The 22,014-nt window shown below is 42.7% G+C and overlaps 1 protein-coding gene across 2 annotated transcripts in view; it reads right to left on the bottom strand.

Moving 5' to 3' along the window:
* Positions 1 to 21,341, bottom strand: part of OXCT1 (3-oxoacid CoA-transferase 1) — a 138,869-nt gene extending 117,528 nt beyond the window's left edge. The window contains exons 1-4 of one of the 2 annotated variants that reach the window (XM_057708957.1): positions 21,150 to 21,341; positions 12,317 to 12,425; positions 10,570 to 10,660; positions 170 to 305 (exon numbers count right to left, since the gene is read on the bottom strand). In XM_057708957.1, the coding sequence (XP_057564940.1) occupies positions 170 to 305; positions 10,570 to 10,660; positions 12,317 to 12,425; positions 21,150 to 21,227 (414 nt within the window). In that variant the 5' untranslated portion in view covers positions 21,228 to 21,341. The remainder of the gene's footprint in view (positions 1 to 169; positions 306 to 10,569; positions 10,661 to 12,316; positions 12,426 to 21,149) is intronic. The other variant, XM_057708956.1, reaches the window with a different exon arrangement.
* Between the last annotated feature and the right edge of the window lie 673 nt (positions 21,342 to 22,014).

The raw sequence follows: 22,014 nt of genomic DNA, 5'->3' as shown, positions 1-22,014 counted from the left end.
ATTAGTCCTCTAGCAATCAAGAGGGGTGACCTATAAACAAATTTCCTTGGTTTGACAAAAGAGCATTCTACCTTACCTCTCTTACACAGTGACATGTCTAGGAGGAAAAAAGGTAAATTTTAAAATAAGTTAGCATTGTTAAAAAAAAAAAAGCAGAGAGTTTTTTTACCTGAGGTGTCAGCTCTACTTCTAATTCACCAGCTAAATACTGTCGTTCGAATTCTGCATTTTCACCCACATACGAAGAGACCATGCGTTTTATCTGCTTGGATCGAAGTAAAAGGCCCAAACCAAAGTTGTCAACCCTAGAAGGAAAATGCAGCAGCTCACAATCAAAGGGACACCTGACAGAACATTAATATCACTTGCATTCAAAAACTTGAAATTAAAAAAAAAAAAAACTTGAAATTTTACATGACAAACAACTGGCATTTCTCCTAACAACCTAATTTTCTCCCACCTTCAACTTCACTCTCCTCCATCCTCATCCTTCTCACGCCCACAAGTGGCCATTCCCACTCAACTAACTCTTTCCTCATTCTCAGAATGTATCATTTCCAAACCTCTAACCTCCCCCAGACTATCCTGACACACAATACCTTAAAGCAGTCCAGGTAACAGGTAGCTGTCAACCTCCTGATAGACTTGTTTTATAGTCAGTCATAGCCTTCCAAGATTAAACCTAATAACATTTACCAGCCACCATGGGTGTAAAAGAAACAGGTGCATGATTTATTCTTAGTTGGTTCAAATGAAAACTAAAGCCTAAATAACAAGTATTTTCAAGAGTGCACTTTTGAGATGTGGAGAGAATTCCCTGAAGATTAATAATACACTTTTCCACCAGAGGGCTCCAAATCACCAAAAAGTCTCTCTCGGAAAACAGTACACGCAATATTTTATTTTTTGTTTGGTTTTTTTACCTGCTCCTAATTAATATCTAGCTAGGCCCTCAGTTCTTCAGGTTAACAATTCTATTCCCCTCAATTCAGCTCTACCTGCAGCCTTCCTCATCTCACCTGATGGCAGCCCTATCCTTACAGATTTTCAGAACAAAACTCATGGTGTGGTCTCTGACACACATTCTAAGTCAACTTTGTTGGAAAATCCTGACCCTGCTTTCAGAACCTATCCAGAATCTGAGCATTTCTCAGTCCCTCTCTGTGCCCGGAACCATCTCTCTCCCAGATACCCCAGTAACCTTTCCTGCTTCTACTCCTGCCCACTACCATCTACTCACAAAATGACAGCCAAAAATACAAGTATAAAATAAAATGTCGGATTATGTCACTGCTCTGCTCAAAACCCTGCAATGGTACCCACTTATTTAGAGTAGAAGCAAAGGTCTCTAGAGCAGCCTGCAAGGCCCCCTGGGATGGGATGGGATGCCCTTTTACACCTCTGACCTCAGGCCTCCTATTTTCCTGTTTGCTCACTTCTCTACCTCTACTGGTCTCCTTACAGTCCCTCAAACACACCAGGCGTCCTGCATGGGGAGCTCTGCACTGGCCTTTCCATCTCTCTCGGAAACTCTTCCTCCAGATATGCTTCTACATAAACATTTGTTGACCATTTGTCAAGTGAATTTATTGCTTGATTTCACTTTCCCCCTCCTCACTGGCTCCCTTGTAATAAAAATGAAAATCATCAAGTCTTCATGCTGGATAATTGCTATTTGTCCCTCCGGATCTATTCTCCAACCTGTAGCCTGGGGTGGCTGCCCTGTGTAGACAGCATCATGGGGCCCCCTGCCCTGTGGCTTCTGACTGGGTCCATCCACTTCTGATTGGGTTCATTCAGCCAGTGGAAGGCACCACCAAGAGGATGCGGGGGTGAGTTTGAGGGGAGAATGGTGTCAGGATGTCTATTTCCTGGGCTCTCTCTCTGGCAGGTTGCAGCACATTGCATAGCCCTCTCCATGAGGCTTTCTTCTGGGTCAGAACAGCCCCTCGTCCCTCATCCCATCAGGCCCAGGGCTGATGGTAACAGCTCTCCACTGTTACTAACTCCGGGATTCTTCAATACGCATGTTGCCTTCCCTCAGCCCTGACCATTGCTTTAAAAATAGTATCTTTGGTAAACTTTCTCAATTATCCAATATGAAAATACCATTGATATCCTCTGGAACCCTGTCTAAATAAAGTCATAATAGTAAAACAATCCATGAAGGTGGATATAGTCCGTTTCCTTTCTGTAGTTTTAAAAATCTGAAACTCCTTCTAAGCACAGAGGTCCATACCATAAAGCAGACTACGTTTGGTCATTCACTGACTTGGGAATTTTTCTAACCACACTTTCAAGGATCTCTGTTTGGCTTTTCAATCCATTACACATTTGAACTTGGCTGTTTGGAGATGAACCCTCTGTATTTGTTGATCTTGGCTCTGGACACCATGTGTATTTAGCCTTTGCTTTATTTCTGGACTAGCAACCTGGCATGGCAACCAAGAAGTACATAAGATGCTCAGCCCAGGTTACCCCCGACAGGGTACAAAGTTAGTGTTTATTTCCCCATAAAACACTGTTAGATAGCTTATAATAAGAGTGTCTTTCTTGCCACATACTTTCCAACTCACGAATTCAGTAAATGTTTCCTTTATCTACTGTATACCAGATACTAATGATACAAAAATGAAAAAGGCAAGGTCCTCGCACACAACATAAAGAGAGAAGAAAGGCATATGTGATCTTTTGCAAATGAGGAATATACCATATTTCTAACAGACAAAAATGTATATTAAAGCATCTTGCAGCTCTTGGAAATTAAAGGTAACCCCAGTGAACTTTCAAAGAGATTATCTTGTTTGCCTTTAGTAGCCAATATTTTCTAGCATGCCTAAGGAGAGAGATTTGACCTTTTTCCTACAGCACCACAAGCTCAGGTTTCAAACATTTTAGTGGTTGAAAGAAATCTAAAACCAAGAATCATTAAAGAGGTACATTCATGTAAAACAAAAATATAGTTCATGGAAGACATCAATGTTCTGCAAATATTTTTCATTTTCGGAATCTGAAATTTCATTTTCTGAAATATCATTAATTGACAATTCTAAAATAGTCAAAATAAAACTCTAATAACGAAGTTGCAACCAATGATGTGACCAACAAGGGGTTAATTTCCAAAATAGACAAACAACTCATGCAGCTCAATATCCAAAAAACAAACAACCCAATCAAAGAATGGGCAGAAAACCTAAACAGACACTTCTCCAAAAAAGACATACAGACGGCCAATGGGTACATGAAAAGATGCCCAATACTGCTGTATTAGAGAAATGCAAATCAAAATTACAATGAGGTTATCACCTCACACTGGTCAAAATGGCCATCATCAAAAGGTCTACAAACAATAAATGCTGGAGAGGGTGTGGAGAAAAGGGAACCCTCCTATACTGTTGGTGGGAATGTAAACTGGTGCAGCCACAGTGGAAAACGGCATGGAGGTTGCTTATAAAATTAAAAATATAGTCACTGTATGATCCAGCAATTCTACTTCTGGGCATATGTCTGGAAAAGACAAAAACTTTAGTTTGAAAAGACACATGCATCCCAAAATTCACTGCAGCGCTATTTACAATAGCCAAGACATGGAAGCAACCTAAATGTCCAACAGAGAAGTGGATAAAGAAAATGTGGTACACATATACAATGGAATATTATTTAGCCATAAAAAAGAACAAAATAACTCCATTTGCAACAACATGGATGGACCTAGAGACTGGCATACAGAGTGAAGTAAGTCAGACAAGGACAAATACCACATGATATCACTTATATACGCAATCAAAAAAAAATGGTACAAATAAACTTATTTACAAGACAGAAATATAGTCACAAATGTAGAAAACAAACTTACAGTTACCAGGGGGGTGAGGATAAATTGGGACATTGAGATTGACATATACACAATATATAAAATAGATAACTAATAAGGACCTACTGTATAGCACAGGAAACTCTACTCAATACTCTGTAATGATCTATATCAGAAAAGATTCTAAAAAAGAGTGAATATATGTATATGCATAACTGATTCACTTTACTGTACGCCTGAAACTAACACAACATCATAAGCCAACTATACATCAATAAAAATTCAAAAAAAAAAAGATGATATTGTACATATATACAATGGAATATTACTCAGTCATAAATAAGAATGAAATAATGCCATTTGCAGCAACATGGCTGGACCCAGAGATTATCATACTAAATGATGTGAGACAGAGAAAGACAAATATTATATGATATCACTTACATGTGGGATCTAAAAAGTAAAAAAGTGAATATATTTACAAAACAGAAACAGACTCACAGACATAGATAACAAACCATGGTTACCAAAAGGGAAGGGGGGGGGATAAATTAGGAGTATGAGATTCATAGATACACACTACTATATATAAAATAAACAACAAGTATTTACTGTATGGCACAGAGAGCTATATTCAATATCTTGCAATAACCTATGATGGAAAAGAATATGAAAAAAGACATATATATATATATATATATATATATATATATATATATAAAACTGAATCACTTTACTGTACACCTGAAAGTAACATAATATTGTAAATCAACTATACTCCAATTAAAAAAAAAAAATGAAGCTGCAACCATTTACCAAACTGTATCTCTCTTGTTTACTCTTATTTTAAACATACTCAAATCTCAATTACACAATTTATATTTATTGTAATAATATCAAGGGTATCAAAAGAAAAGAAAATGCAACAGAGATGGTTCCCAGCTTAAGACAGTTTGACTTAACAATTTTTCAACTTTGTGTGAAAGTGATATGCATTCAGTAGAAACCAGACTTCAGATTCTGAATTTTGATTTTTCCCCAGGCTAGCGATATGCAGTAGGACACTCTCCTAATGCCCTGATGGTGGGCAGGGGCAGCCACAGGTCCCCGTCAGCCACACAGTCGTGAGGGTAAACAACCAACACACTGACTGCCTTCCTGTACCCATACAGCCGTTCTGTTTTTCACTCTCAGTACAGTATTCAGTACATTACATGAGATATTCAACACTTTATTATAAAATAGGTTTTGTGTTAGATGATTTTGCCCAGCTGTAGGCCAATGTAAACCTGAGCACACTGAAGATAGGTTGGGCTAAACGATGAAGTTCAGGAGGTTAGGTGTATTAAATGCACTTGTGACTTAGAAAATTATGATGGGTTTATTTGGGGGGGTGGTAACCCCATCATAAGTGGAGGATGAACTGTATTTGGATCTAAGGTTAACTTATGACACAGTTACATGAGACAAGTGAAATCTTGCGTGAGCTGAGCAGAACATCCAAGTACACAACCCAGAAAGTGGTTAGCCCTTCCCAGATCAAATAACCAAACCTTGAGGGAATACTTTTCATCAGCCAGAGGGGCCCGGATCTCCCCACTGAGCCCCTCAGAGCTGCAGTTATCTCGACAAAGAAGAGGGCACAGCAAAGGGGCCATCTGCTTTTATCTCCTGGTTCAGAATCGTTACTGCAGGACCAGAAATTTTATTTAGAGCCATAAACGGCTCATTGGGCCCCCAAAGAATACCTATACCTGAGTCATATAGTACTACAGGCATATCTTCCCTAGACCACCACAAAAAGCAAATATTTCAATAAAGCAAGACCCACAGTGCATATAAAACTTATATTTACACTATACTGTAGTCTGTTAACTGTGCAATAGTATTATGTCTAAAAAACAATGTACAGCACTTCCCTGGTGGCACAGTGGTTAAGAACCCGCCTGCCAATGCAGGGGACACAGGTTCGAGCACTGGTCCAGGAGGATCCCACATGCCACAGAGCAACTAAGCTTGTGTGCCACAACTACTGAGCCTGCACTCTAGAGCCCACGAACCACAACTACTGAGCCTGTGTGCCACAACTACTGAGCCTGCACTCTAGAGCCCACCAGCCACAACTTCCGAGCCTGTCTGCCACAACTGCTAAAGCAAGCCTAGACACCCGTGCTCCACAAGAGAAGCCACTGCTATAAGAAGCCTGTGCACCGCAATGAAGAGTAGCCCCCACTCACCACAACTAGAGAAAGACTTCAAGCAGCAATGAAGACCCAGCGCAGCCAATTAATTAATTTTTTTAAAGTATATATCATAATTAAAAAATACTTTATTACTAAAATATGCTAACCATCACCTGAACCTTCAACAAGTCATGATCCTTTTGCAATGGTAACATCAAAGATCACTGATCACAGATTACCATAACAAATACAATAATAATGAAAAAGTTTGAAATATTACAAAGATTACCAAATTGTGACACAGACATGAAGTGAGCAAATGCTGTTAGAAAAATGGCACCAACAGACTTGCTCAATGCAGTGTTGCCACAAACCTTCAATATGTAAAAAACACAGTATTTGTAAAATGCAATACAGCAAAGTGTAATAAAACAAGGTAGGTTCATCTATACAAGTAATAGTATTGTACTCACATGCACGGATACATAGAGTAATCCCCCCTTATCGGCGGATACAATTCCAAGACCCCCAGAGGATGCTTGAAACCCCAGGTAGTACCAAACCCTATATATGCTATGTTTTTTCCATACATACATGTCTACGATAAAGTTTAATTTATAAACTAGGCACAGTAAGATATTAACAACAATAATTATAAAATAGAACAATTATAATAATTACTGTAATAAAAGTTATGTGAATGTGGTCTGTCTCTCAAAATATGTTACTGTACAAGTTTAATGCCTTTTCCAGCTTAACAAGGCACTCATCATGCATTGTGGCCATAACTTTTGCAGTTTGAGGTGCAACAGGAAAACTAGCACAAACTTTTTCCCTTCTTCACAATTTCAGATAGAAGATTCATTCTCACCATAGATCTTAGCCACCTCGGCATACAATTTATTTTTTCTTTCCTTACTAGGCCAAGAACATACACCTTTCACGTAAAGGAAGCAGCTCATGGCTTCTCTTTGGCATGTCCTAATTGCCAACAACACTACTCTTGCACCCTGGGGCCATTATTAAATAAAATAAGGATTCCTTGAACACAAGCACTGTGATACAATAGTGGATCTGATGACCATGGATCTGAAAACTGAGGCGGCTACTAAGAGACTAACCAGAGGGATACACTGGACAAAGGGATGATTTATGTCCAGGCCAGGACAGAGCAGGAGGGCGTGAGATTTCAACACGCTACTCAGAATAGCCTGTAATTTAAAATTTATGAATTGTTTATTTGTGGAATTTTCCATTTAATATTTTCGGACCACAGTTGAAAGCGCATAACTGAAATCACATAAAGCAAAACCATGGACAAGGGAGAACTGCTATACATATTACCAGACAGTCTTTATTAGTCTTCTGTGTTGAAGTGGGGGCTGCTCTTGAGGTTGTCTAAATCTCTACCTTCAAAAACTGTAATCTAAAATAACCTTGTCATGAAAAAATGAAAATAACTAATATAGCACACCTATTCTTACCTTGGCTCTGTGATTTAATTGGTCAATATATAGCATATGGTGAAACTTTTGGTTTATACAGGCTTGTAATTCATATGTCAAAGTCTTTCAAAAATCAAAGGAACACCTGCAATTTTCCTGCCTTCCTAATCAATCCATTTCAAAGTATTGATTCATCTGAGTGATCCCAAGGGAGGGTTTGTCTTATCAAGACTAACAATTAACACTCCATAGCAAAGTAAGTGGTACCTCAAGCCAACAGATCCTAGTGATCATTAAAAGCAAACAAACAAAACAAAAGCAGACAATGAGGAGTCCAGAGCTTTGGAAAGACTTCCAATTCAGGCAGAACCTATAAAGATGAAGTCTTTCTCTAAAGGAGAAAATAGCATTACTGTGGGAAGACATTCAGAAGTCTTTCTGAAACCTTGTAAATGTTACTAAAAGTAATTAAAGTCTTTGGACTGAGTGACTGGATGCAGAATGTCCTGCTTGAGCAGTGGAGGAACTAAGGGTGCTGGGCGTGGAGACCATGGGGGCATAGGCTACCGTGAAAACAGAATATTGACCCTCTCTGAGGGCGCAGCCCCTTTCTCACTTGCACACCTCATATCACCCTGTTTGGCCCTGGAGGATGGCTGGTCAGCCAGAGACGGGTAAGATTCCTCAGGGGAGGAACAACCTAAGACAGGCACAGTCGCAGAAGGGCCAACAGGGGTGGGGCACAGACCCTCAGTCCTTTTGAGAGAGGTCTCCTGCCCCCAGGGCTGCTTTGCTCTCCATGCCCAGCTCAGATCCACACCCTGCTCAAATCCGACCCAGGAGGCAAACAAAGATCATTGCCCCAGTCATGTGAGGCCTTTGTTTGTTTATTTCAAAGATAACCTTGTTTGTGGGACTAAATTGGGAGTGTTAGACCTTTAGGCTATGCCAAGAACTCAATAAAAGCAACGTGGGATCAATCAGCAAGGCTCTTGATCCTAGAGGTCTTGAGTCCCCTGGTACCATCTTTCTCTTAAATCTGTGTCTGTGTTTTCTTTAAGCTTGCGGCACCCGTCACTCACCTCGACTCGTCGAGCTGCTCTCGGCACATTACTTTTTTTTTTATTGAAATATAGCTGATTTACAATGTTGTATTAGTTTCAGGCATACAGCAAAGTGATTCGGTTATATATTCATACACATTCTTTTCCAGATCCTTTTCCATTATAGGTTATTACAAGATATTGAATATAGTTCCCTGTGCTATACAGTAGGTCCTTGTTGTTTATTTTATATACAGTAGTGTGTATCTGTTAATCCCAAACTCCTAATTTATCCCTACCCCTGCCCCCTCTCCCCTTTGGTAACCATAAGTTTGTTTTCTTTGTCTGTGAGTCTATTTCTGTTTTGTAAATAAGTTCATATATAGCATTCTTTTAGATTCCGCATAATGGTGATAACCATTACTTCTGATACCACGTTCTATACATTTACCCAACAATTCAAACCATGCCACTTGTTCTCCAATAAAGCGAGGCTAAGCTGTCCTCGTTTATCTGATTCTCATGATCAAAACAAAGCCTTCATCCGTACAGACCTCAAAGATTTATACTCCTCTAATTAAGAGAGTCAACTGCCAATGAGGGTGTGTAAAGTGCCTTCTTTTGAGTTCCATGAAGTAGGTTATCGGGACCTACTCCTCATCAAGAATTTACATTGGTCTACACCTCTCCTTGTAGACACTGAGCTGTCAGGAAAGCCCAACCAAGCAGTGATAATCAAAAGTATTTTTAATAATATAAAGTCAGCCCCAAGGGCACAGGATGTGTTTAAGAAATATTAAGCGATCATGAACAAGTTATTCCCTGTTAACAGATGAACTTCCCCTGTGTAACGAGGGGACTGGAACAGATGATCTCTACAATCCATCCAGCTCCAGCTCTCAGGGACTCTGAGACTACAGGCTGAATAAACACAGTAGGAAACAGAAAACAACTCTAGGGCATTCCCTGGCAGTCCAGTGGTTAAGACTCCACCCTTCTACTGCAGGGGACATGTGTTCAGTCCCTGGCTGGGGAGCTGAGATCCCACATGCCACACAGCGCAGCAAAAAAATAAAGAAAAAAGAAAACTACTCTAAGTAACAGGATTGGCCTCTAATATACATCAGAGATAATAAATACAATTCAGTACACAAAGAAAGGCTAACCATCTCCAAAGGAATTCACAAAGAGGCAAGGTCAATGAAGGCTAGAGCAGTTCTATAATTGGACAGGGCTTCTTCTTTCTTCTGCAAGATGGGAAAGATGTGGCTACACAGAGAAGTGGAGAGACTTCCAAATGGAAATAATAGCATAAATGAACTCAGCAAAGAAAAAAATGAGCACAAATGTAGATCAGTTGTGTTTCCTAAATAATCTGTGCTCTTTCTTCTAAGCTGCATTTATGATGACAGACTAAACTGCCGATTCAGTTAATGTCTAATATTTAAGATTTTTAAAGTTTTTCATTGTTAAAAGAGAGCTGACAATTTACCATTTTGTATAAAACCAGCTTTTTCCTTGATAACTAAACATATCTTAATACGCAGGCCATTCATCATTAAAATGTGAATGGCTCATTGTGGACCATTTTGATGTGACCGCAGCCTTAAACACTGGCTGCACCCCCTCCTCCTTCTACAAAGACCACCAACATTTTTAGTGACTGACGCTATTCTTTATGTATTATCTAGGGTAAGGGCATAAGCCAAAGAAAAGACTTGACATCAAATGGATGTCCACCTTCCGTTATCAATAAAGATCTATTAATACAATAACATAGAACATAAAGGAGCATCTCGAAATTTTAAAATGAAGAACTCAATTTGAACATACATTTTTCTTTTTTTCTCCCTTGCAGGATCTTGGTTTCCCCGACCAGGGATCACACCTGTGCTCCCTGCAGTGGAAGTGTGGCGTGCGAACCACTGGATCTCGGGGGAGGTCCCGTAAACACTATCTTTCGGTCATTGAGCATACTGCTGGTGGCAATGGGGAAATTTTTCATTTCAATGATAGACTTCATTTCAATATTATGGAGGACTATCATTTCTTTCAAGCCAATCGTTTTAAAAATGCACACTTACCCTGCATTGTTGCTGACTGCAGTTAGTCCTTTCACTCCAGTCTTTAGCAAAGCTCCTATAAGATTCTCTGGAATTCCACACAACCCAAAACCTATAATAAGCCAAAAAGATAAACAATTTGTGTAGAGGGTAATGTTATTTCAGGGAAATGTATGTATTATTCTTTTTAATAAAAAAGAAAATACACCAGCACATTATTAGGCCTACTATGCAAAATGCACAGAATATCTCAACAACTCAATAAACGGTCATGCACAATAAAAAGATCAATGGTTGCCAGGAATTTGAGAGGAGCAGGGAGATGAATACATAGTGTACAGAAGTTTTTATGAGCAGTGAAATACTTTGTGTGACATTATAATGATGAATATATCTCATTATACTTTTGTCCAAACCCAAAGAGCATGCAATACTATTCACTTCAATGCAGTTCGCCCTTGGTTAAAAAAAAAAAAAAAGGCTACCACTCTGCTGATAACGGCTATGCATGTGTGAGGAAGGGGTATATGGGGAATTTCTGTACCTTCCTGTCAATTTTCTTGTGAGCCTAAAACTGCTTTTCAAAAATGTCTCAAAAGAAAAAAAAAGAATTAACACTCAGGAAAGACATTTTTGGCAAAACTTGTTTCACTTATATATGTATACATACTAAATACAGGTGTTTGTTGGATTGTGATGTAAAATGTGTTTTCTAGATCAAAAAAGTTTGCAGGCCACATTGGTTAAATTCTACTGGCAAATAAAAGCACAAATCAACCTCAAAAAAATAAAATAAAACAAATGGTCACACAGCTGTACCCAAATGTTTTACATCGTTATACACCACCAGACATCACCGTCAAGTCTTGATTCATAACTATAAGGCCAAATACAAAGTGTTAATATGGCTATACATTGTTTTTCTTGCACTTAACTACATATCTGTTATTTCCCACTTTAAAATTGAACCTCTATACAGTCACTTTTTCAAGCATGTTTGTTTTATATGCCTGAATAGATTTTGTAGATCTAGAAGCCTAAGCCAATGACTTTCATTTCTTTACATCTTCCACAATTCCTCACATGGTATTGGGTCTAAAATTCAATGACTGCCAAGTTCAGTGAATGAATGAATGAATGAAAAAAGAGCAGCCCTAAAAATAAGCCTTGATTTTTGTGACCAAGGCCTAGAAATCCAAAAAAATGTGTAAGAGTCAAACAGCAAGTTTAATGATTGTAAGACAGTGGTGCTAAAAGACATTCCAAACAAAAAGAAGCAACACAACTTGGGAGACTCACTAACAGATAGAGGCATGTGTGCTCTCTAGCTCATTAAATGAGGAGGAACAAAAAAATTGGCTAGCTGTGGGTTGATGAGATCACTGCAAACGTTTTTTTAAGTTCAACAGAATTCCCAAGGATCTAGGAGTTTTTCAAAGCTACTAAGACACCACCATTTAAGGTGCCAGCTTTTCAAAATAACAGAAAAAGAAACACAAAAGGAAAGAAAAGGTAAAATATAAAGTGCTACACCTCACTAAGCTTTCAGGAAGGGGACACTAACAAAAAACAGACTATGTAATAAATAAATAACAACAAGATAATGAATAAATAGTAATAAAATAACTGGCATTTCTAATAATTGGTATTAACTAAATAATAAAATAACTGGCAATTTTAATCTACATACCTTGCCATTGTCATTTCCCTGCTTTGCTAAAAACGTAAGTCTGTTACTATAAAAAGAAAAACAATACTGTTCACTTACCGCCAACCAATACTGTTGCACCATCAGGGATGTCTTTTACTGCTTCCACTGGATCCGTATAAAATTTGGTATGGCGACGTGTGCTGGTTGAAAAGTAGCAAACACATCCCTAAAACATTAAAAAACATTTTTAAGTGAATTAGCATTTTGAAACATGTTTATTTTGCATGTACAGCAATGCATTCAATTTATTTATTTTATTTATTTTTTGGCTGCACGGGGTCTTAGTTGCGGCACCCCGGATCTTCATTGCCAGACCGTGGGCTCTCTAGTTGTGGAGAGCAGGCTCTAGAGTTGCTTAGTTGCCCCGAGGCATGTGGGATCTTAGTTCTCTGATCAGGGATCGGACCCACGTCCGCTGCATTGGAAGGCGGATTCTTAACCACTGGAGGGTTAAGTCCGCAATGTATTCAGTTTTTATATATACAAGGATAATTTCACTAGCTCATCTTTGAAAGCGTGGGGCTGTAAGCAGTTCATCTTAAGAGTAGGATGGACATACTCTATCCACAGATTACCACCAGAATCCCTTCATGATCAGTATCTTTATTACCTAAGGAAAACTCTGTGTCATCTGTGGCCCTTCAAAAGAGTAAAAGAAAGTAGACAGCCTGTATACTTGGATTCAAATTCACAAGAACAGTGTTATCAAGCACCAATTTCTGACAGGAACACAACCTACAGATATTTACTGAGAACCTACTATGTGCCAAGTACTGTGCTGTTTATTCCAGTCTAGGAAGTATGAAGACACAATTGTTGCTCTCCATATTACAGATACTGAATATTTGGGCCCTGATCCAATCTCGGGTGTCAGAGAATGCCTCCTGAATGGACAAGAAAAGCACAGCACATACAAAAATTCGTTCCCCCACGGGGCCTGGAGTTTATGGATGCTGGAGAAGAGCAGCAAACTGTCATCTGCAAGAGCAGCATGGTTAGTCTTACCCCAGTGTACCATGTGGTGCAAACCAGGCCATCTAGTGAGCGTTCACCACTGGTTTTGATAAATGGAATATTTATATATAGACTATTCCCTGCCATATCAATAAACAAAGGGTGTCACCGTCATCAAGGATTGCAGCCCGGGCTGAAAAGAACACCTGCCATCAGACTGCAGCTACTCCCTGTGGTGAGCCCTGAGGACACTCAGGATGTGTCAGGATACTGGCCCAGAGAGCTGAGGTGCATATCAAAGGAATGATTTCAGTGAGCCCTCAACTCTTGCATCTTCCCATACATAGAATAGCACTAAATTCCTTAACTTGAGATATCTGGTTTCCTTTAATTAACAATAATCTCTTCATGTTGCTGACCACCTGTCCTCTGTTGCAAAACCCCTATATACCCTGGCTCCTCCCCTCACTTCCTCTGAGCAGTTTCTCAGAGCTATCTGAGATGCTGCCTCCTGGGCTGCAGTCCTCATGTTGCCCCAAATTAAACTTAACTCGCAACTCTCACATTGTGCATAGATTTTTTTGTAAGTGAACACTTTTAAACTATTTCCCTCTTCACACTTCATCCACAATATTCAGGGGAAAAAATGATAAAGTTGATTGTGTTGCAATCAATCACTCATACTCAACATCATCATTTATTCTCTGTCAACCTAAGAAGAGAAGAAGTAGGGACTTCCCTGGCAGTCCAGTGGTTAAGATTCCACACTTCCACTGCAGGAGGCATGGGTTCGATTTCTGGTCCAGGAACTAAGATTCCCACATGCCACACAGCATGGACAAAAAAAAAAAAAAAGAAAAAAGAAGGAGTAGAGAGAATGACACTGGACTCCTGAGATGCTGCCGCTTCACCAGCCATAAATGTTGTAAGCTCACACCCACTGCCTATCTGAGCCTCCCAGACTGAGAACCGAGGGGGTCAAAGCAACAGCATAAATGAACTCTCACTCTTTTCTTCCTCCAAAACTCCTTTCACAAAAAGTATCAATTAATACAAAAGGAGATTTAAGAGAATTATACTGAAAGTCAAATGAAATCTACAAAGGAATAGGTTGCCCAAATGACCTATGTCCCTTTTAATTTCAACCTTGGTTAAGGTCAGATGAGGAGCGTGGTATATCCTGGCACACTGCCCAAACATGGGGAAATAGGTAGAAGCGGGGATAAAAAAGAAAGTGCTTGACCACAAACAGCTTTCTCCTCTTTCCTATCCTCAAATAGTAAGGAGTTATTTCATTCTGTTTTAACACACACACACACACACACACAAAACATATTTTTAATCATAGAAATTAAAAGTTTGATAGTCTGAATAAATAAGCTGAGAAATGAAATATTTCTTGCCGTATCAGTAAACAAAGGATGTCACAGCCATCAGCGATTGCAACCACCAGCAACCTTTGTTGTGGGTTTTGGAAAAAAATGAGCCCTAGGACTTCCCTGGTGGCACAGTGGTTAAGAGTCCACCTGCCAATGCAGGGGACATGGTTTGATCCCTGGTTTGGGAAGATCCCACATGCCTCAGAGCAACTAAGCCCGTGTGCCACAACTATTGAGCCCACGTGCCACAACTACTGAAGCCCATACTGTGGGAAGACATTCTGGAACCTTTTTGAAACATTGAAAATGTTGAAGTATGTGGGCCGATCGATGGGATTCAGAATGTCCTGCTTGAGCAGTGGAGGAGCTGAGGGTGCGGGGCGTGGAGACAAATATCACCCTGTTTGGTCCTGAGGGATGGCTGGTTAGCCAAAGACGGGTAAGATTCCTCAGAGGAGGAACAACCTAAGACAGGCACAGCCGCAGAGGGGCCAACAGGGGTGGTGCATAGAGCCTTCCTTATATCACCGTGTTTGGCCCTGGAGGATGACTGGTTAGCCAGAGACGGGTAAGATTCCTCAAGGGAGGAACAACCTAAGACAGGCACAGTCACAGAGGGGCCAACACGGGTGGGGCACAGACCCTTAATCCTTCTGAGAGAGGTCTCCTGCCCCCAGGGCTGCTTTGCTCTCCACGCCCAGCTCAAACCCATGCCACGCCCAGCTCAAATCCACACCCAGCTCAAATCCACACCCTGCTCAAATCAGGACCCAGGAGGCAAACAAAGATCATTGCCCCCAGTCATGTGAGGCCTTTGATTGTTTATGGGATTAACCTGGGAGTGTCAGACCCTTAGGCTATGCCGAGAACTCAATAAAAGCAACGTGGGATCAATCAGCGAGGCTCTTGATCCTACAGGTCTTGAGCCCCCCGGTCCCATCTTTCTCTTCAGTCTGTGTCTGTGTCTTCTTCAAGCTTGCGGCACCCGTCACTCACCTCGAGTCGCCGAGCTGGTCTCGGCACCATACGTCTAGAGCCCACACTCCTCAACAAGAAAAGCTACCACAGAAGCCCACACACCACACTGAAGAGTAGGCCCCGCTCGCCACAAGTAGAGAAAGCCCGCACAGCAACAAAGACCTAACGCAGCCAATAATAAACAAATTTTTTTTAAAAATGAACCCTAGCTTCCTGTGCTCTAGAGCCCGTGAGCCACAACTACTGAGCCCATGTGCCGCAACTACTGAAGCCCACGCGCCTAGAGCCCATGCTCTGCAACAAAAGAAGCCACCGCAATGAGAAGCCCGCACACCACAATGAAGAGTAGCCCCCGCTCGCTGCAACTAGAGAAAGCCCAAGTGCAGCAACAAAGACCCAACACAGCCAACAAAATAAATTAATTAATTAAAAGAAAAATGAGCCCCAGCTTTAAGATTACTTTAATGTTTATTTTTTATTTGCAATCAAGTTGCCAGTCTAAGAATCCAAAGATTATTGGGCAATCCAGCAACATGAATGCAGGCAGTGGGGCAAAGAGGAAGTACTACAGCAGGCAGGCAGTGAGGCCTGAACAGAGAAATGCCCGCAGGGGCCAGGGGCCAGGAAATCACGAATCTTGTAAACAACGGGGGTCCATGGGCAGAAAAGAAAAGCAGGAACCTCCAAACCCGCAGGAAACCACACACTTTGGGAAGTGTCCAGGAGGCAGACAAAGAAAAGTGGGAAAAGGCGTGAATCTCCTGTGTCCAAATGTAACCTGTTGCTCATTATGTTCTCATTACAATAAAATTACCCTTGCAGATAAGATGCACTGACACTTCTGCTCTAAGCTAAATAAAGAAAAAAATCCTCCCTCCCCTTGGGAAGATGGAACTGGGATGAAAATCTGGGAATAAGACCCCCAAACTCCTCCTTCCCCAGTGAATACTCTGCCCATTCATTTAATGCCCCTCTTAACTGGCTTGCCAAAGAAACCCAGGGCAGCAGCTCCTCACCTGTCTGCCCACTCTCCCTGAGCGCGTATTCTTCCTTAAATAAACTCTCATTCTACTTTCTTAATCTCCCTGCTTCTCTCCGAATTCTTTGGCAAAGAAGAGAGGACCTTAAAATTCACCAGGAACAGAAGAAGCAAGATGCCTGAGGCCAGGTTCGACAGAAAGTTTACTGTGGATCTTCAAGGCCTGAAGCCCAGCGAGCTGCTCAGAGCCAGGGAGGCAGTACCCCAGAGAAGGCCTTTAGGTTTGTTCTCTGATGTGCCTTCCTCCCTGCCCACTCTCTCTCCCCACAGTCCCTGCCTCTGGCAGTCAAGGAATACCCACCCAACACCTTCTTAGAACTGGCAGGGAGGTGGGGAGAGATGTGTCTCTGATAACATCTACCTTTATTCCTTAGATAACTGAACTCAAAGCACAGCTCTAAATTGCTCTACCTTCTAATATGTTCTATATACTAACACAATGATATGAAAAGACCCAAGCACCATCTGCTACAGAAATAAACAACCTTCAAGAGTGCAGAGGTTACTTAAAAGCATGAAGAGTGATGAACTGTACAACTTTGACAGCTGTTAATTCTGGGGATAATTTTTTCACTGAGAACTTCCTTGATATTAACATAATATATTTTGTTTTGTTTTTCCACTCTCCTACCTTCTGCAAAATTCCACCTTATTGTTGCCACTAGTTTCCACTATTACTATTGGGGGGAAGAAATAATGATTGAGTACATACTGAAGCTAAAAAATAAAATTCTTACAGTGCAATATTGTTTTCTATTACATCTATTTCTCCTTTTAAAACCCTCTCCATCTTGCCCCTTTGACTCCATCTTCAATTCTTACACTTAACCTTTGAATAGGTCTGATTCCACTGTGGAGCCTAAGTTTTTTTTTTCCCTTGGGTTTTTTTTTTTTTTTTTTTGGAGCCTAAGTTTTACCTCATGACTTCCCATTCCAGAACTCCTTCCTTTCTAATGACTTCTACCATGAATTCTCTCACCTAAATTTCTCTTTTTCCTGTCATTCAACACTCCAGAACTTAATAAAATGAAAATGCACTTCATTTTGAAGATCTTTCAGGGAAAATCCACATAGCATACTGCTTTTTTATTTTAAAATAAATCCTGTCTTAATGATATGGAACTGTACACCCACATGCTATTTACCTTGTCACATTATAATTAAATAACTCAGGCCACAGAAAGATTGACACTGACCACTTCAGTCTCAAAGTTAGATAAAGAGAAGTGGGGAGGAGAGGCCATATGGAAAGAGGTAAAGAGAACCACATTAGAAGGAAAGGGCAGTAAATATGCAGGTGGATATACACACTTACAGACTTGCAAGTAGAGCATGGCGTTACTGCCAAGAGGAGGTAGTGACACGTGTTGAAATACTATAGCTGTCCAGCACTGGACCAGCGTCTACCAAAGATGGACACTGACGTTAACACTACCAATCACTCACTTATGAAATGAATGAATGAATGAATGAATGAATCACAAGGAGCACACAGGAGTTGCTGATACTGGGCATTCTCTACAGCAATGGCATACTCTGTTTCCTAGGGAACATACTTGTGCTATTCCAACTTTGGAGGGATACCCAGCACTATGAAAGATCACAGATGAATGAGCAATACATTCTGCCTAGCGGATCAAAAAACTTGGAGTGTGCCAAGAGTTAAAACACTAATGTGGGTGGGGACTGCAAAAAGGAGAAGCTGACTGAGTAAAGGTAGCGAGATGTTCAGGAGCCTATGGGATCATGTCTCGTGGGATCATGTCTCCTGGAGGGAAGCTTATGAAGATTAGGCTGGAAAGGGAGACCTGGGCAAGTTGCTAAAGTCCTTAAGGCCCACACTGGGAAAAAAAAAAAGACCACACTGAAGAGTTTCAACTTTATCCTTCAATGAGGAAAGGACAGCAAAGCTTTTCAGAGAGATGTCCAACTCTCATACAAAAGCCTGAATTAGGAAAGTGGCAGAGGAACTTATTCTTTCATTCATTTATCTATTTGTTCAAAAATATACATTTTGTATCAAATATACTAAATGCTGGGACTAGAGAGTTAAAACAAACAAACAAAAACCCCACAGGCATAGTCTCTGCGCTGATGAAACTTACAAACTTGCAAGGAAAATAGTCATTAATAATCACAAAATTACATGACACTGGTGATCAGTTGGAGGTTGGAGAAAGGAGCAGAGGCTAGAATGGCTCCAAGACTTCTAGCTTACACTCTGGATGGATACTGGTGCTGTTAACTGTAATGAAAACGAAACAGGGGAGGAAAAAGCCACTTTATGGCTGGCACATTTCTGGTCAGAAAAAGCTTAAAGTGCTGAATGACACAGGCCAGTAAGTTATACTGGAAGGATGGCAGCTCAGGAGAGTCTGGGGTTAGAGATATATCCGTGAAAAGATAGTTTCAAGGAAGTGAGGTAAGTAAAGTGTTAATGGTTGCTTTATATTTTTCCAGTAATAATGGCCTATATCTATAGTGCATGGAAAATAGTATTAAACACACCCTCCAAAATATTAATAGGAAGGAGGGAAGGAAGATACCTTCAGATAGTCTACAATAGTTGAAGTCAATGCCAATGGCTCTAAAAGTGCAGTCCTCAGACCAGAAGCATTATCAACTGGGAACTTATTAGCGCAAAGTATGGGATTCCAGCCAGAACCTACTAAATCCGAAACTCTGGGGATGAACACAGCAATCTCTCTGATAAAGCCTCCAGGTAGTTCTGGTACACACTCAAATTTGAAAGACATGTTTACCATAAAGAAAAAAGAAACACCCTATCTCATTTTACCTCTTGGGTATGTTTAGCAGAAAAATTCTCAAGGTTACCACATGTTTGCCCACAGCATTCTCTCATCCACCTATGAAACGTGTTGACTGTTTATTCTATGCAGGGTAGTGTGTAATGTTGAGAGAGATAGAGAATAAGGCATACAATATGGTCCCTGCAAATTTCATCTGGTTATGAAGACAATGTACACATATTCAAAAAGTTAAGCAAGTACACAAGCATTACAGTTAACGCAAGAAGGAGGTAAGGATTTAAGGGCTAAATAAGCAGTAAGAGCCCCAACTGCCAAACGCTGGAGGAGCACTGGGAAGCTGGAGTTGGACCTATGATAAACAAACCTGAAAGGAGAGCTGAGATAGAGAACAACCGTAATTTGTAACTCGGCCATTTAAGAAGAGCTTTGCTGGGCTTCGGGAATAGTTTAATAATACACTTAAGTTACGCTTAGGCAGATAAGTATCTGTCAAAAGAGGGAATATTATTGACCTTGGCCCAAGGATATCACTGTGTCCTGGCCTGCATCAGCTTCAGCGTCCAGAGCAATCTGACCAAAGGGAGAATCCCCTTTTAATAATGATTTACGTATCCAAAGCTACCTGCAACTATCAAAATGCTTCCTAAGAGGCAGTTGTGAGTAAACCGTTCCAGTTCTAAATCACCCTCTAGCACTTCCGTACGGGGTTCGGTGTCCCCTCGGCGTCCACCGCTCTCAGAGAGTGGATGGGGGTGGGGGGGAGATGGAAGAGCAATGGGTCGGGGCAGGAGTTCCCTGTGAGCACGCAAGTGCGCAAGGCACGCTTTCAAACTCAGAACTATTATTCAACAGGCTAGTAAGTAAAAACATCACTTTTCCTTGTCGCTTCCAAGGAAGAGGCTCCCGTGGTGATGGAGGTAACCGCGGTAAGCCACCCTCCTGGACTCAGAGCTCTGGTCCTGTGCGAGGACTCCAGATAGGAACCGCACCGGGATGTGGGCTCATAGGCGGGGACAGAGCAAGGGGAGAAAAAAAGACCACATACCACCAACAATCGCGGCGCGAGGGACTCGGGACACTACCACTCGTGAAGAGTTTGCAGTGAGGGCGGAACAAGGTTTGCAAAAGGCGTTGAAAACTGGAATCCCGAGGAGCCTGAGAAGAAGGGATGCCCGCGCCCGAAGCCAGACCGCCACGGGCTGCTCGGCGCGGCGAGGTAAACGCCCAGGAGAGCGCTCCAGGCCGCGTTCCCCGTCCCGCCGCCGAAGTGCGGCTGAGCCATGTCGGGGAGAAGGTGGGGCGCAGCGTTCCACCCCCTTGGCCATGAACTCAAGCCCAGTCCTGGCTCCCGGGCCTCCGGGGGCGCCCGCGCCCCGAGATCCCCAAATCGCAGCGCAAAGCAACCCCCTGCGGCCGTCGCCCCTCGCCCTCCTTAAACCCGCGAACCCTCCTCGTCCCGTTTCGGCCGCCAGAGCCCCTCCCCGGGAGGCTGCCGGCGAAGCGGAGACGCGTGCCCGGGGGGACGCGAGCGAGCCCTGAGCGGCGTCCTCCTGCCCCTCCTCAGCCTCTCCGCGCGCTTCTCCGCCTCGTCTCGCCCCATCGGGAAAGCAGGTGCAGAACCAAGCCAAGGAGACCGTGCGGCGGAGCAGCGAGCCCAGGAAGGCGCCCGGGACGCCCACTCCCGGACTGGAGAGGAGAAACCGCCGGCGCCACTCGGGATTGGTCTGCGTTCTTTCGGCGCGCGGCCTTGCCCTTCACCCGCGCTTTACCTTCGACCAGGCGCCCCCGGGACGGCGGGCGGAGGCGCAGAGCCGCAGGCGGGCGGGGAGGCGAGTGAGGGCCGCCATGGCCTGGCGGGAGCGCGCGCGCGAGTGGGTCAGCCGGCGCTGCAGGGCCGCCGCGTCACGGGACGGGAGGAAGAGGAAAGCGCGCCGGGGGCGGGCTGGAGGCGCGACCGCGCTGGGGTGACGTCCGGGGCCCCTGAGGCCGGGCTCAGGCTGACGGAGAAGCGAGGCTGGGAGGGGCCCGCGGCCGGGGCGGGTCGCGGGGAAGGTCCCCGCCCGGCTGCGGTCTGACCCTTCGCGGCGTCGGGCGTGCTCTAGGCCGCCGTGCTGCGCGCGCTCGCCGCCGCAGCCCCTTGGCTTTGAGCGGTCGCGGGTGTCTGTCTTTGCCAAGGTCAGGGATGAGTCTTGACCTAGAGTTCGCGTGGCGCAGGAGGATCTCTCCCGGAGCTTGTTGCTTTTTCATGTCAGTGTCTGCCCCTGTGTTGGCTGCAAAGGCGTACGCGCCTGAGACCCACCACCTCCCTTTCCCCTCCTAGCCTTCCATTTCTCAGTCCCCTCTCCCCACACCCGCCCCTGGCTTGTGTAGAGTAAGTTTGCTCTGAGAACCTGCCACGAGCTAACTGCCATGAGGTGTGATCAGACGGGCCTGGTCAATATTGTCCCTGGTCAGGAAAGCAAGGTTAGGACTGGGCCTCTGGGATGTAGCACACCTTTTCCATTCCTATTATCCAAGTCTGCATTTTTCAGGATCTTTCTGGCACTGGAGTCCCGGAAGCCGCAGAGATTACTCAGCAGATGCAAGCATACAGCTGTGTATCCCTTTAACTGACCTGAGGCAAGTTTCATAACT

This window comes from Hippopotamus amphibius, chromosome 15, assembly GCF_030028045.1.
Source record: "Hippopotamus amphibius kiboko isolate mHipAmp2 chromosome 15, mHipAmp2.hap2, whole genome shotgun sequence".
Lineage (NCBI taxonomy): Eukaryota > Metazoa > Chordata > Mammalia > Artiodactyla > Hippopotamidae > Hippopotamus > Hippopotamus amphibius.
Note: the sequence above shows the minus strand (reverse complement) of the source record. Positions and strands in the feature narration are given on the sequence as shown.